This window comes from Humulus lupulus, chromosome 5 (assembly GCF_963169125.1).
Source record: "Humulus lupulus chromosome 5, drHumLupu1.1, whole genome shotgun sequence".
NCBI lineage: Eukaryota > Viridiplantae > Streptophyta > Magnoliopsida > Rosales > Cannabaceae > Humulus > Humulus lupulus.
Genome location: NC_084797.1, coordinates 240908834 through 240926487, shown reverse-complemented (window position 1 = coordinate 240926487; position 17654 = coordinate 240908834). Strand labels below are relative to the sequence as shown.

At 37.4% G+C, this 17654-nt stretch overlaps 1 protein-coding gene across 1 annotated transcript; it reads right to left on the bottom strand.

Annotated features, from left to right (window-relative positions):
* Nucleotides 1–9442: 9442 nt before the first annotated feature.
* On the bottom strand, nt 9443–12114 carry LOC133780178 (uncharacterized). Its single transcript, XM_062220050.1, has 2 exons — nt 10063–12114; nt 9443–9970 (listed from the first exon to the last, which is right to left on the bottom strand). The coding sequence occupies exons 1-2, from the start codon at nt 12112–12114 to the stop codon at nt 9443–9445; spliced, it is 2580 nt and encodes an 859-aa protein (XP_062076034.1).
* Nucleotides 12115–17654: the final 5540 nt, after the last annotated feature.

Here is a 17654-nt window from a genome sequence, read left to right as displayed (position 1 = left end):
AGGCCTGAGCCTAAACAGCAGGGTCAACCTCAAAATGGTCAGAAAACAACAGCTGTCAGCATAGCAATAGTAATAGTAATGGTCAGAAGAGAAGACATCCAGATGATAAGCAGCCCAATGGTGATAAAAGAGCACAGACAAACAATGGAGGCAATAAGTTGGGTTATGTAGAATACCCGCAATGCTCTAAGGGCCAAAAGAAACATCTTGGGGAATGTCATGCAAACATCAAGGGATGCTTCAATTGTGGTTAGGAAAGTCATCGAAAGACAGAATGTCCACAGCTCAAGCAGAAGGAGAAAAGGGATTAAACGATGGTTCTAGACCAAAGTCTTTGCCTTGACCCAGGGAGGAGCCAATGCTAGTAACAAGCAGTTACAGGTCAGATTCCTATCCTCGATAGTATATGTTCTAGTATTGTTTGATTTGGGAACAACATACTCGTATATCTCGTTAGGAATGATAGAGAAATTAGACAAACCTTGTAGAACTAGGTTTGTGACATAGTTGCCTTCGGGTAAAATAGTCCTATCATCATGGATAGTACGAGGTGTACCGATCAAAATTGAGGACGTAAGAATTAGAAGGAGACCTGATAGAACTGGAGATTAAAGATTTCGACGTGATATTAGGAATGGACTGGCTAGCAAGGCATGGCGTAACCATCGATAGCAGACGTAAGCAAGTGATGTTCGAGACTCCTGACGGTCAGAAACGATGTTATATGGGAAAAGTTTTAGGACTACATACGTCGCTTATTTCATCTTTCAAAGCTTAGAGGATGATAGAAAAATGATGTCATGTATTCTTAGCTAGCGTTACGGATGTAGTTTAGGGACACCACTAAAGGTCGGAGATGTACATATTGTAAGGGAATTTCTAGAGGTATTTCCTGACGACTTGCCAGGATAGTCGCTGACGCGGGAAATGGACTTCACAATCGAATTAGTACTGGGCACCGAGCCTACTTCCAAGGCACCATACCGGATGGCTGCTACCAAACTCAAGGAGTTAAAGATGTAGTTAGAAGAACTCTTAGACTTGGGTTTCATTAGAACGAGTCATTCACTATGGGGAGCACCGGTACTATTTGTGAAGAAGAAGGATGGAAGCATGCAGATATGTATAGATTATCGCGAGCTGAATAAGGTGACAAATAAGAATAAGTACCCGCTACCCCGAATTGACGACTTGTTTGATCAACTCCGAGGGGTAACCATTTTTTTAGATTGATCTACGGTCCGGGAATCACCAGCTCAAGGTACGGGAAGAGGATATTCCCAAGACGTTTTTTAGAACTCGTTATGGACATTATGAGTTTCTAGTTATGTCTTTTGGTCTTACCAATGCTCCAGCCGCGTTTATGGATTTAATGAATAGGGTCTTTAAGGACTACTTGGATAAATTCATCGTAGTTTTCATCGACGACATCTTGGTGTACTCAAAGGATAAAGTCGAGCACGAGAAATATTTAAGGTTAATCTTGCTACGACTGAAGGAGCATCAGCTTTACGCCAAGTTCAAGAAGTGCGAATTTTGGCTTTCACAAGTAGCATTTCTCGACCATATAGTATCCAAGGACGGGATTGTTGTAGACCCATCTAAAGTAGAGGTCGTGAAGGATTGGCCAAGACCAAAGAATGCATCCGAAGTAAGGAGCTTTCTGGGATTAGCAGGTTATTATAGGAGGTTCGTAGAGGGCTTTTCTAAGATAGCCACTCCATTCACCAACCTGACCCGGAAATAGCAAAGATTCAACTGGAATGATAGATGTGAAGAAAGCTTCCAGTTGCTTAAGGACAAGTTGTGCTCAGCACCAGTACTCTGTGTACCGACACCCAACGATAAGTTCGTAGTCTACTACGATGCATCGAAGCAAGGGTTGGGTTGCGTGCTGATGCAGAATGATAAGGTGATAGCCTATGCCTCACGGCATCTCAAGGAGTACAAGCAATGATATCCAATGCATGATATGGAGTTGGCAGCGGTGGTCTTTGCGTTGAAAATCTGGCACCATTATTTTTACTTAGAACGGTGCGAGATTTATACGGACCACAAAAGTTTAAAGTACTTCTTCACACAGAAGGAGGTCAACATGAGGCAGCGCAGGTGGTTAGAGCTAATGCAGGATTACGACTGCGAAATCATATACCACCCAAGAAAGGCAAATGTAGTTGCCGATGCGCTAAGTAGGAAAAGTTATGGAAGTTTAGCAGCGCTAGCAGGAATAGAAAAGTCGCTACAACAGGAGCTGATCAATGCCGGAATAGAAATAGTTTTCGGTAAGCTGGCTAATTTGTCTAACTAGTCAAATCTGCTAGAAGATATACGGATTGGGCAAGGGCATGACGAAACACTAGTGGCACAAATGGATGCAGTCAGAGAAGGCAAGGCCACAGATTTCTCAATATCAAGTCAAGGATTATTGAGATATAAGGATCGGTTATGCGTGCCAAATGACCAAAGGATTAAGATGGCGATTCTAGAATAAGCGCACAGTACCTCGTACTCAGTTCATCCAGGGTCGACTAAGATGGCACACGACATCAAGGCAATGTATTGGTGGCCAAGGATGAAGAAGTACATAGCAGAATTTGTGTCTAAGTGTCTAGTATGCCAGCAAGTGAAAGCAGAACATCAGTGGCCTACAGGCTTATTGCAACCACTTAGCATTCCAAAATGGAAATGGGATGATATAGCCATAGATTTCGTGACAGGTTTGCCACGAACAAGTAAGCAGCATGATTTGGCTTGGATAGTAATAGAAAGATTAACCAAGTCAGCTCATTTCCTTCCTGTTAAGACTTCATACACAGTGGATCAATACACAAACGTTTAAGTCCAAGAAATAGTGCGACTGCATAGAATCTCTAAGACAATAATATTCGATGGAGGATCGGTGTTTACATCGAGATCTTAGAGTGAGTATTTGCTGTTGATAGAATTCTCCTACAACAATAGCTACCAGTCAACAATCGGGATGGCACCCTACAATCTACTTTATGGAAGAAGGGTCGATCGTCGTTGCATTAGGACGAGGTAGGAGAAAGGCAACTACTTGGACCTGAAGCTGTTAGAGGAGCTCAAGATGTAGTAGCACTGATTAGAAAGCGTATGCTCGCTACTCAAAGCCGTTAGAAAAGTTATGCGGATGTCAAGCAGCGTGATGTGGAATTCAAAGTCGGAGATCAAGTTTTCTTAAGAATATCTCCTATGAAAGGTGTGAAGCGGTTTGGGAAGAAAGACAAACTTAGTCCCTGATTTATAGGTCCTTTTGAGATATTGTACAAAGTGGGAGCAGTTGCATATAGATTAGCCCTACCGCCAGCTTTAGCAGATAGTCATAATGTATTTCACCTCTCGATGCTGCATAGATATGTGTCAGACACTTCTCACGTCCTCAAGTACGATACGATAGCACTCCAGAAAGACTTGAGTTACGAGGAACGACTGGTTAGCATCCTAGATAGAGGGATGAAATAGTTACGGTCCTAGAGCATTCCAATAGTCAAAGTCCTATGGAGTAATAGTTCTGAACAGCAGGCAACGTGGGAGTTGGAGGAGGACATGCAAGTAGGGCTGGCAATTTTCGATACAACACGATGACACAACTCGAAAATGACACGAAATAAATGGGTTTGGGTGACACATTTAATTTTCGTGTCATAATCGTGTCGACATGTTTAACACGTTTATTAAACGTGTCATTTTCGGGTCAACCCGCTTAACCCGAAAATGACACGCTTAAGACACGTTTAAGATTATATAAACATTTTAATTTATTTATATTATGTTAATCATGTCAATTTCGTGTCGTGTCGTGTTATTAAACGTTTAATTGTGTATTAATCGTGTCAGTTTTAGATTTGTGTCAAATGACAAATTTATTAAACGTGTTATCGTGTCGACACGTGTGACCCGCTAAGATAATCGTGTCGTGTACGGGTTTGGATTTCTGACACGAATAATAATCGTGTCGTATATGGGTTTACTCTAATCGTGTCGTGTCATAATCGTGTCGACACGATTATGACACAATAACACGAATTGCCACCCCTACATGCAAGGTCGGTATCCGGAATTATTTGGTAAGTAAATTTCGAGGACGAAAGTCTTTTTAGTAGGGGAATAGTAGTAATAGTAATAGCTAGTAGTAGTTATAGTATGTTTATTATTGTGGATTTTGGTTCAAGCCGGGATTTAGTTGGAAACTCCTAGCAATAGTTATGGATTTTATAAGTTTAATCTATAGTTTAAGAATATTAATTATAACATAAGGTTTGATTAATATTGCTGGTTATTAATATGATGATTATTATAACCTAAGGTTTAGATAGAGCCAATATGATTATGACACTTGTCATATGCATTATTATTAAGGAATCATTATTTGAATAAGGGAAATATAAGACTTAGTCTTCACCAGAATCTGTTAGGAGCATGATATTTATTTAGATATTTAGACTCACAATTTTATTTATTTGTGGATTAGGTTGTTATTTAGATAATTAAATAGATTTTTTTTTCGTAACTTTAGGGTACTGTAACTTCCGACCTATTTTTGACCCAGTTATGTTATGAATTTCGAAAAATAGTATTTCTAAAAAGTTGTAGATAATTTAATTATCTTTCTAACGGTATAAAGATATTCTACATCGGAGTTCTACAGCTCCAAATATGTTGATTTTACTGTAGGTTAGTTTAGAGTTACGGGATTTAGAAAGTTAGAAATTAGGATTCTATTTTAAATTTAAATTTAAATTTGGATTATAATTAAAAGATTTTTTATTCCTTAGGATTCTATTCTAAATTTAAATTTAAATTTGGATTATAATTAGAAGATTTTTATTCCTAGAACTCTATAAATAGGACCTAGCACCAAGCCTTTTCATTCATTCTTCAAGCATTGATCTGAGCCTTCTAGGTGCTAGTGAGACTATAGAGTGATAAACACTTGGGTTGGGGTTATAAGCTTTATCATTCTAAGCTTATTAGACACTTGGGAAGTAAGGTTCATAGAGTGTATTTCGATTTCGAGGAGTAGTTCGGTCATAGAAGCATTAAAGGTATTCCAAATTCTAGTTCATTTCTGTATTGTTTCCTTAAGTTCTTATAGTTTCTCTACTCAAATCCTAACTCGTATTCTCTATTCTTGGTTAGGCATCTAAGTTCTTCGAACTTAAGGTTTTCGTTGGTAAGTATCGTTTTGATGGTGTAGTTTATTCTTTCCATCTCTTTTCTTTTAGAAAACTCACATCTCTATTAATGGTTTTAGGGAGTGTTCCAAAATCCTGACCTTGTTCTCATCATCCCGGTATTTTGGTAAGTAAAATAGGCTAGATCTTGTATGTTTGTATGATATGTTATGTTATGTTTAATATGTTATGATAAGTTTATGTTTTTATATGTTATGTTATGATTTACCCTACCTCAAATATTAGATAGGGGACGTAGATGGGTTATCATACACTACATGTGATCTAACCTACCTCAAATATTAGATAGGGGACGTAGATGGTTTATCACATGTCATAATGGCCATTATTAGTATAGTCTTGTATAGTATATGTTATGATATGTTTTTAGCATATGTTATGATATGATTTTATGTGTATGTTTATGTGGTTAGTAGTTTTTCCTTGCTGGGCATTAGACTCATTCCTTTATGTTTATATGTGCAGGAAAATAGTTATGGCGGCGGAAAGATTTTTGGCAGCTTGAGGATGTGTATTGAAGCAGGATGGAATCAGTGAATTGCGCGTTCGATTTGAGGATGAAGTTTTTAAATCTTTTAGTTATGATTTCTATGTATTATTTTTCCGCACTTAATTTTGTAACCAATTTATTTAAGTTATGTTTTGTTTTCAAAATAATGGGATCCCATATCCTAAATGAATTTTTATGTATTTAACCTTTACTTTACAGTTTTTAAATAAAGTTATGGTTATTTCATATGTACATTTTCTTAAGATTAGTATAGTAGTCATTAATGGTCCAAAGTCTAGAATAGTTGGGTCGTTACATCCAGGGACTCATCGATGTTATTCATGCTAAACAATAGAGTTTCCTACTCGATCGGTGATACATGCTTAGCCGACCAGGGAAGTTGTATCTGCTCTCCCGACCAGGAAAACTTTGCACCTGATCAGCTAAACCTTGTACCCGGCTAGTAGTTTGCTCTTTATTCTTGTGAGGACAATTGTTGCTTAGCAGCTTTGATATTTCTCTCTTACAGCTGAGTTATTGGCATTTATACTTTACTTTTCTTTTCTAACTTAAAACATTCTAGGTCTTTTTAAACTTAAAAAGTTATAAGTTTTTTGTGAATAGTAAAGTCACTCTGATGTATGCCTTATATTCTAGCATGAGTACTTAGTTTTCTAACTTAGAAATTTTAGACATTTCATAAGTCCATACTAAGTATACTTTCTCACACTCTTATTGCTCTAACATTTTATGAGCATAATGTTTATTGTCACACGAATATCTGCTTCTAACTTGAAATTTTAAAAAATTCCAAGTTACTTAAGCTTTGTCAAACAAGTTAGCTTAATGGCCTTTTTGGACTTCGAAAATTTACAAGTCAGCCTAAAAATAGATATATTAACTCGTGCTCTTATTGCCTGTGTTAAATTATATACCTGTATACCCCATGTGCCTCTCAGGTGATCGAGGGTTGAAAGATCCTTAGTCACTTGCTACTTGACCGAATCTGTGCGAGCAGTTAATTACTCGTGAAACACATAGAATATATGGAAAATATTTGAGCAGTTGAACACTGCTTGAACATATCGACCAGTTGAACATTGTCCGATTTTACCGACCAGTTGAACACTGCTCGGATAACTAACACACATGCATATTTGTAGCAAGAATCGACCACGTTGCGCGTAGTCTCTTTTATTACTCGTAAATTAAAAAGGACAAAACATGTCTAATAACGAGTCTTAAACAACCAAAATTGTTCAAAAATAAAATGACTGGTTAGCAAATAACCAGCTCATAAACCAAACTTAAATAACAAGTCAACAACTCGAAATCAAGCTACCACTCTGAAAGCGGTATTTAGAAATAAGATATCCTTCGATGCTCGCCACTCCAGTGGTTTCTAATCCTAGCACTCCCGCTCAGCATACCTCTCCCTTTCTTCGTTGCTCTCCTCAGCCAAGTGTGGACCTCCACATATAGTGTCTAAGGTAAAGTCCATAGGTATGGGCTGCAAGGGTGGAGATCTTTGTCGTCTGAAACCAGGATTGTTGCTGCCTCCTTCTCCTTGGGGTGTCTCTGCCCGATACTTCCTCAACTTGCCCGACCGGAGAAGAAATTCTATCTCGTCCTTGAGGTGATTGCATTCATTCGTGTCATGACCATAATCTCCATGGAAACGACAAAACTTATCCATATCTCTTTTCCTCATCTCTTTCCTGATGGGGGGAGGCTTCTTGTAGGGAACCTCTTCATGACTAGCAAGATATATCTCTGCTCAGCTGGTCGAGAGAGTGGTGTAGTTAGTAAACTGAGGCACATACTTGGTTGGCTTTTCATTTGAACTCAACTTTACTTTCTTTTCCTCATGGTGGTCAGACTCGTTATTTCCACGTTTCTTTCCACCATCCTTAGGAGAGTCAGTTGATTCGCCCGGATTGTTTATGCCATTCTCCTCTTTCTCGATTGCATCATCCAATTTCATATACTTGTCTGCTCGGTCAAGAAATTGTTGAAGTGTTGAAATTGGATTTCTATGTATGCTATCCCACAAAGGGCTCCGATAAGTTATCCCAGCAGATATTGCAACCATCTTCCCCTCGTCTCCTACAGCAGTTGCTCTATTGGCTTCTCTCATGAATCTTTGTATATAATTCTTTAGAGACTCATCTTTTCCTTGTTTGATATCTGCCAAGTGGTTGGCATAAACTGGTGGAGTCCGAGTAGTGTTGAATTGTCTACAAAACTCATTCCTGAATGCTTCCCAAGAGGTAATGGAGTTTGGCTTAAAATTCCAATACCATTCCTGGGTAGTATCCGACAATGTAGTCGGGAAAACTCTACATCGATAATCGTCACTTACTCCGACCAATTCCATCTGGTCGTCGAATTTCCCAACATGCCTAATGGGATCTGCCTTTTCTGTATATATTGGTAGAACCGGTGCTTTATATTTTGCCGGTGGCTAGGCTGCTCTAATCAGGCCTCCCGATGGTGTCACAAAGACAATTCCAGCACCTGCCCCACTATTTTTTGCTGCCCCATCAAAGCATAATTTCCATGATGAAGTATCAACTGTGAAAAATTCTTCGTCTGGAAGATCTTCTCGCAACTCCATATCGTCTGGAATTGGGTGTGCTGCCAGAAAATTCGCCAATGCTTGCCCTTTTATGGCTTTTTTCCGGAGAAAGTTGATTTCAAATTCTGACAAAATCATAGACCATTTGGCCAGTCGCCCAGACAACACGGGCTTTGATAGAATATATCTTAAAGGGTCAGCTTTTGACACTAAAGTCACAGGGTGTGAGAGTAAATAATGCCGTAATTTTGTGACGGCAAAAATTAAAGCCAAGCACACTTTCTTGATTGGAGGGTAGTTTTTTTCTGCCCCTACTAAAGTTCTACTTAGGTAGTAAAGAGCCACTTATTTTCCCTCCTCATTGTTTTGCGCCATCAAGGCTCCCAAGGAGCGGTCGAGTGAGGTGATATATAATATCAATGGCTTTCCTAAGATTGGAGCTCTCAACACTGGTGGGTGTAACTGGTATTTCTTAATACTTTCAAAAGCATTTTGGCATGCCTCATCCCAAATGAATGGGACATTTTTCTGCATCAATCTCGAAAAAGGTTGACATCTACCGGACAGGTTTGAGATGAACCTTCGGATATATGCAAGTCTTCCTTGTAGTCCACGTAGTTGACGTAAATTACATGGGGGAGGCATTTCCAAAATTGCCTTGATTTTTGCAGGGTCGATTTCAATTCCTCGATGTCTGACGATAAACCCGAGGAATTTTCCTGATGTTACCCCAAATGCACATTTTAAAGGGTTCATCTTGAGATTGTGTTGCCTGAGCCTATCAAAGACTTGTTTTAAATCATCAAGATGATTTGCCCTTTCTTTTGTTTTGACCACTAAATCATCAGCATAACATTCCACAGTATTGTGCATCATGTCTTCAAAAATTGTGGCCATTGCTCTTTGGTAGGTTGCCCCTGCATTCTTGAGGCCAAATGGCATAACTGTATAGCAAAATATACCTTTTGGTGTCCAAAAAGCAGTGAGCTCTTCATCTTCAGGTGCCATCTTGATTTGGTTGTACCCATAAAACCCATCCATGAATGATAAGGCATCGAAACCAGTGGTAGCATCTACCAATAACTCAGTGATGGGGAGTGGGAATTCGTCTTTTGGGCAAGCCCGATTAAGATCTCGGTAATCCACACATATGCGGAGTTACCCATTTTTCTTCATCACAATGACAATGTTTGCGAGCCAAATGAGATACTTAACTTCCCGAATAAACCAGCAATTTCTTAACTTGTCAATTTCTGCCTCAATTTTGGGAAGTAGCTCTGGTCGAATTCTTCTTTGAGATTGTTTAACATGGGTAGCGTCTTTCGATACTGCCAACCTGTGTACGACAACCTTTGGATCCAACCCTGGCATGTCTTGATACCCCCAAGCAAATACATCTTTGTTTTCACGAAGGACTTGTTTGTATTGTGGTAATTCTTCTTCGGTTAATAAAGCACTGACAAATACAGGCTTTGGATCGTCCTCGGTCCCAAGGTTGATCTCTATTAAATCATCCACTGTTACTTGTCCTCCGTCTTCGAATTCTTGAGGTGCTGGTTGCAAAATGTCTATAAAATCTTCCGAAGGGTTTGAGCTCGAGCTTTCATCTTCTTCGGTCAAACTTTCTTCAAAAGAGAGGTAATTGACTTGAGCAATATTTTCTTCATCTTCTTGTGTTTCATGCCCCTAAAGAATAGTAATTCTCAAGGGTTTCTTTTGTTTTGGCACCCACTGCTTTTGATTTTTAGTTCCTTTGGCTGTGGAGCACTTGGGAAAACAAGTCTTTCGAATGCTGACACTCGTGGGGTGGATGTGCTTGCTTCAAGTCTGTCAAACACCGACACCCGCAAGGAAGGTGTGGGTACATCGTCATTGTGAAACATTTTTTGTTCCTCTTCTGTTAACTTGTCTGGTTCAAAAGAAGCTTTTAAACAATCATTATTTTGATGGATTGTGATTCCTTTTTGCTTCTTGACATGGAACTTTTTCTTTTCCACTTTGAAGGCTTTCAGAGTTACAGAAGTTGAAGATTTTTTATTAAGAGTGACAACCCTTTTATTTTTCTTGCTATTTTCCCCAAAAGTAATTGAAATTTGCATTTTACCCTTGGGTAGTGACTGATCAATTTTCCTCAGCGATAAAGTAAAGCTCGTCATAAGGGCTGTCATCGAATCTTCAATCAGCGTCAAAGCTTTTTGTCCCACTCCTCGTTGACTTTTAGGGATGTACTTGAAGGTTCGTTTTTGATTAGATACCTTCAAGTCCTCCTCTTTAGGCTGAGGAGATTTCACAGGGGATAGTTGCTTAACTTGCAGGGATTTTTGTGAGGTTAAGCTTTCATGACATTTTCCCTCCTCAAGTTTCTCTTTCAAAATCGTGACATTAGCCGACTTGTAAAATTTTGCATCAGCGTAATTCACTTGTTCCCCGTAAAAGGGGTTTGGGTCTGCATTAACACTTCTGACTTTGCCTTCCTTGCAAAACTTAACGCATTGGTGAAGTGTTGAAGGAATGACCCCATATTCATGAAGCCAAGGTCGCCCTAACAACACATTATAGGATATGTCTGAATCAATGACATGAAATAAGGCTTCAGAATTAAGTTCGCCTATTTCAACTTTCAATGTGATACTTCCCCATACTTTTTCCCCAACTTGGTTAAAACCTTGAATTGTCAATGGTGACGGAGACAATTGACGTGGGTGTAAACCAACATCTCTCAAGGTTTTTAAGGGGAGTACATTCACAGCTGATCCACAATCCAACATAATGCGACTCACGCGAACATTAGCAACCATACCTGTCACGTAGAGAGGTCGATTATGCAAGGCGGCTCCCAACTGACGGTCTTTATCATCAAAGGTTATGCATGCCATACAAGAGGTATGCATCTCGAGTGATGTAGGTTTTATTGGCTCTATCTTCTCTGTATAAAATTCAGGACTTGTTAATGCAACAACAAGTGCATTTCTATGCTCACGAGACATTTGCAGTGCATCATAAACGCTCAAGAGAGCAGGGATGCGCTTTAGATGAGCCAATATATCATATTTTGCTCGCGTCATTTCATTTTCACCAGTGCTTTTGTCTCTTCGACCATCATTAGCGAATTCTTTGTTGGTCGAAGATGAAGGCTTGTGAAGATCTTGTGTAGCCTTTTCAAGCTCTTTCACTTCTTTTGCCTTCTTTGCAACAATTTTCCGCCGCATATCTTGCAAGGTAATTTCATCTACCTCTTTTTCACTTTCGAACAAGGTAGATTCAGGACCTTCTTCTGCCAGTAAAGTCATGCAGCAATCTGACACACTGTCGTCACCAATAATTGCCTTTTCCCGTAACTCTTTTGGTAAAAACTCCTCTAGAGTTACTAGATTTCGTTTTGGTTGTTCAAGTTCATTTCTTAAAGAAATTTTTTGCTTTCCAGTCCTTCTCTTATTCTTGTGATTCTTTGTTTCAGGTGTACTCCAGAATTTGACTCCAGAGTTTCCAGATGGTTTCCAAGATGGACTTTTAATTTTTGTAGGTTTTCTTCGAGTACATGGTTGCCATGTACTTTCTGAATCCTTTTCACTATCATACCAATCATCCCAAATTTCTAAATTGGGCTCTGTCATGAGCTCATACAAAGTAGGAATATTTGGATTTCCTGGCTTCGGCATGTCTGAGTGAGCTTGAACTATTGTAACTTCCTTATCAACTTCAAATGCCACAGAAATTGCATCCTTTTGTGTGGGATCGTTTGGTATTTGGTCATTCTCCGCTAAGGAAGTCGTATTTGTCACCGCTTTTCCAAGAGAAGAGTCAATTTCAATTTCTTTTCTCTTGATCATGCCTTCGATAATGTTTTTGAGGATGTAGCAATCCGTCAGTGGATGGCTCACAATTCAATGATACCGGCAATAATTTGGGTCATTTGTCATATCAACCTCGTTGGGTCGTTTAGGCTCAGGAAGTCTTATTGCTTTAGCCTTTAACAACTCGTCGGAAATTTGGTCAACGTCATCATCGTCAAATGAATATTTGACTTCTTTCCTTTCTTTGAGAGTTAATTTCTTTTGCAGCTCTCGTGCCTTCCCTTTATCTTTATTGCTGCCGGTATTGATAAAAGTGGCCATTGATTCTCCCTTCTTTAATGGCTTTTTGTTTTTGAATCTCGATAAGGGTTTGCCACCCTTTTGCCGAGCAATTTGTATTTCAACGGTACATGTTCGAGACAAGCTCATTGAAATTTTTGGGCTCTACTGTGCCCACGAAGGTTGCCACCTCAGGGTTAAGGTTTTTGGCACACATTGAAACCGCAGCTTGTTCTGATAACCTTTTCGGACATTGGAGGTTAAGATTTCTCCATCTCGTTATGAATTCATTAGCATTTTCACTGGCTCGTTGCTTCGTTTCCACCAGGTCATGGATGCTTATGGTCTTTTTTGAACTCACAAACTGTGCCAGAAAGGCTTTTTGCATGTCGTCCCAGGTATTTATGGATCCTGGGGGCAATTGAGTGTACCAGGTGAACGCTGCCTCTTTTAGCGATTACACAAATTGTCTAATCAACAGTGCATCTGATTGGACAGATTCACCACATGCAGAAGTAAAATATGCCAAATGCTCATGGGGAAAACCGTTAATTCCATCAAACTTTTCGAACTTTTGTCTGACATAGTTTGGTGGAAACGGGATTTGGTCATAGTAAGTCGGGTATGGCTTATGATATCCCAGAATCGGCATACTTGTTGCAGCCTGGTATTCTCGAATACTCTCCATGATAAGAGTCTTTAGATCTTGTTGAGGTTGAACACCGGCTAGTGGTGGTTGCACACCAGACGGTGATGGTTGTGTAGGGCGGTGCTGAAGACGAGGAATTTTGCCCAATCTCACTCTCTTTTTGTCTCATGTTAGCTTGATGAGCTAATTGCGTTGAGAGTCGGGCTACTTCTTCATCCCTCTCGGTCAGTAGTCTTTGAAGTTCCAGGATCTTGTCTTCACTACTGATTGCCCCAGCCACTAATACTGGCATATTTTTATCATTGCCAATGGTTAGTGCTTCAAACTGAGTAATGAGGTCATCGAACACCCCCTTACTCTGTTCGACAAAGGGAATGTCTTCTAGAGAGTGTTCAGATGTGCAACTCCCCTCTTCCTGAACTTCTTGAACAAGGGGGTTCGCCAATTCCTGAACGGGAATTGAACGCATGGCACGGGCTCTCGATCGAGTTACAGGTCCCGTATAGGATGTAGGCTCGACATTTGAAGTGACTCTTGTTGGTCGATATCCCTGAAGGAACATCCATTCACCATGTTCTCTTAGGAACGGATTAGGGTTTGCTTTGGGAACCCGTACCTTGTCACTTCTAGCCTTCTTTGAGAGGGCAAAAGGCGTCATACACCCCTCATCTAGTCTTAGATGTAATAAAGGGTGTTCATTGTTCTCAACAGATGCCCCCTGTTGGCTTTGGCGGTTGACAGGTATCACGATCGTAGGCTTGATCGGCATATCCCTTATCAATTCCCGTGTTTCAAGAGGATTTGGTGAGGGTGATGTTGTTGTCCCCTTCTTGCCTCTCAGAGTTTGAGACGCCGGTGTTGCTTCAGTTTCCTTTGCGGAAATAACCATCACTGAAGCAACAGTGGGCAAGAAAATTAGGATGGAACCAATCATGATACATTCTTGGCCCCATTCCCTCTGGGTAGTTATGGGACAACCATTCGTTGTTGGCTTCCCTTCCGCCTTAACAGCCTTTGAAATTTACCTCTTCATTGACCGAGTTTGCCTCTTTTTAAAGCCTTTCGCAGCTTTACCTCCCAAGGCTTGCTGAGTCTTAGAGACACCTTTCACAACTTTTCCTTTTCCAGCCTTTCTAGCTGGTGTAGCTGTCTTCACATCCTCTACAGGTTTGGGTACACTACATGAAATGGGTACCCGATCAATAGAGAATGCCGCCAGGAAGCGATTCTTTTTCTCTCCTTGGTTAAAAGAGGTCGTTGGTAACTTGTGGAAGTAAACTGTCACTTGTGGTGCCATTTTTTCCTTAAAAGGGTAAACAAAATTAGAACCAAAATTTTTAAGTTAAAAAATAGTCATCATAGTTGGAGATGAAAAGGAGAATGGATCCCACTGGGCGTGCCAAAAATCATGTTAAGCAAAAATTTCATATTTAGAAAATAAAAAAATAAATAAATGCGAAACACAATTTCACCTATGCCAAACTTATAGCATAATAGTTTATTTATTTAAGTTCGACCCATCTGAGATTATAAGAATAACCTTTTAATTACAATCCTTTTGTTTAAAGGAAATACCCTTTGATTCCAATTACGATGATATTAAATAATTTGAAATAATTTAGGGAGAACTGGGATGAATTTGGAATTGCAGCTGAACTCAGTATTTTTGGCTAACTGAGTTGCCTACATACCTTCTTTGTGAAGGATCAAGCCACTTATAGTTCGGATTGAGATATTTTAGAATTTGAATATAAGAATTCCGGTAGATGACCATTTTCAGGAATTCTTTGCCATTTGAAAATTTGGAAAAATTCCTAGGTGGATGACCTTTTATGGAATTTTGAAATTTGTGTTTTTATACCATTTTGCGGTATTGGCGACTGCACTTAGCCTTAGCAACTAAGTTGCCTACGTACCCTTTTTTAGGAATCAAGTCTAACGTAGTTCCGAAATTTTCAAAGATTTTATGATGCTTTGATAATTAAGAGGTGAATGACCTCTTTTTGGGATACCATTTATTATGGTTTTGAATTTTAGTGCACTTTTAATTTTGAGGTAAAATTACCATTTTTGAGATTTTGTGAAGTTAACGACCTCTTTGAAATTTTGGAATGATATTTCATCATTTGAATTGATTTTGATGAGCTCATTTGGGATTTTGAAATTTCATACCATTTCACATAGTTTTAGAATTTTATCATTTTGGTGACAATTTTATGTCTTAAAATCTCTTATATATATTTTTTTTATCAATAATTTATTTTATATATAAAGAGATTATTAAAAATCAAAATTTTAATTGATTATTCCAAAATTTGCGGGGAATAATCTAAAATTTTATATCAGGTAATATCATTATTTTAAAATTCAAAATTTATTTTTTTTTCTTTTTAAATTTGAATTTAAAATTTTGGAGATAAAATCTCACTGTTTAATGTTTTGAATTCGTCAATTAATATAAATATCTTAAAGCTTGAATTTAAATTTGGTTTCAAATTCAAAATATTTTTATTATATATTATTTGATTATTAATTATATCTCTCGATCTATTTAATGGCTTTACAGAGATAAAGTGAGAGTTATATGATAAGCTGTCATTCTTCAACAGAGCATACACACAACTTTGTTATACTCACGGTACGCCCCTTTTAAATATATTTTTGTATATGCATAATACATCTCAATTTTTATTTTATTTTATATGTATATACATATACATGTTATATTCTTCCTAGTTTAATTAAATACATACATATATATTGGGTTTGGCTCACATATTAGATTAATCACAAAACTTAAAATAAAATTTTTGTTTTATTTTGTTTTGTTTACAGCTAATATTTATTTACTTTTGCTTTAGTCGTTTGACTTGGGACTTTTGGATTTCGTTTCAAATTCGATACTCATGCGCATGAGTAAGAGACGAGAAGCTCTGAATGTTTCACAACTGGATAATCATCTGGTAAGTTGTACACATATATATTTTCAAGCTCAACATATATATGTATATATGGTCGGCCGAATACTGGGTCATGACTCATTTTGAAAAGCACTGAAGAATACAAACTTTGCTTTTGCTTTGTTTATCATTATAGTTTTTTTTTTATTGGTCGTATAAGACAAAAATGCATTTATAACATATGCATGTAAATCATTTGTTTCTTTGTATATATGGTATGCAAGACCAGCCATTTATATATATATATATATGGATATCATATAAATTATGAATTGATTTATTTGCAAACATATGTCAGTATTCAACTAATTTTCGTACTATGAGTCCTTTCAGTTTTCATTTATTTGTTTTGGTGTACAACTATACACATATATGTCAATATTCATTCAAACTTTCAGAGTGATTTTATCTCTTTTGAACTTGACCAGGAAATTGACTAGCCAATCCCAGCACTGCTTAGACAAATACTTTGATTATTTGCAATTTCAGTGAGGTATGAGATATTCAACCAAGTTTTCTATCTTGCTCTTATTATTTTTCATTAAAACCCACACTTAGTGATAATTTTGGCAGCATAACAATTTCTTTAAATCTCCTATTCTTTCATTTGGTTATGTACCACATATTGACTTATTTTCTGAAGTCTAGTGAACCAAAGGGAAGCCATGAAGATTTACAATAAATCAAGCAGCATAACACCATGAAAAATTCATATTTTTTTCTTTGATGATGTATCACATGTTGACTTATTTTCTGAAGTCTAATGCATCAAAGAGAAATATAAGAATTCATGATGAAATTGGCAACATAAAAATATTAGTCTTTTCATTTCCCCTTTGATTATATATCACATCAACTTATTTTCTGAAGTCTAGTGAATCAAAGGGGATTAGAATGACTCTTAATCACCATAGATTAAAAATAAAAGAGTCAAAAGAAGAAAATATTGATCATTTTTATAAATCTTCACTTACCCTTGTAAAGTTTGAAGAAAGACTTTAGAATATGCAGTGTTTTTTTTTTCTTCTCAATTTGTCTGGTTCACTTTTGCGTATTAATTTTTCTTTGTCCAAAACCTCAAAAAAAAATTAGTAACTGTTCTGCTCTCTACCTTTTTATAGAGCATTTTATTTTATTATTTTTATTTTTAATAAAAACCCACTCAACGTAAAAGTGGTGGAAGTGGAGAAAATATCTCATTTATTTACTTTTTCATCTTGACTGACCCATCCTTTTTTTTATATATTATTATTATTTTAATAATTAAATATTTCTTTCAGGTTTTAAATAATTTATAAAGGAAATATTTATATATTAATAATAATGATAATAATTTGTTGCTGCTTTTTTTTCCGTTCAACAATTGGCACTCTTTCTTTTCTTCTCATCCCTCTCATTAATAATTTACAAATGTATAAATATAAATATTTGTAAATGTAAGTTGTGATGAATATTTTTATGTAATTTAAACAATAAATTACATTACTTAAAACACTACACCTTGATATTGATATTTTAAAGTTATTTTTCATATAATCAAATAATTTTGTATTTAATTCAAGTTTAAAAAGTGTGATTTTTTAAAATTATTATATGAAATATGTAGAGTCCCAGAATTTACTTAGCTAGTTAGATAGTAGTAGTAGTAGTAATAGCTAGTATTAGTTATAGTATGTTCATTACTGTAG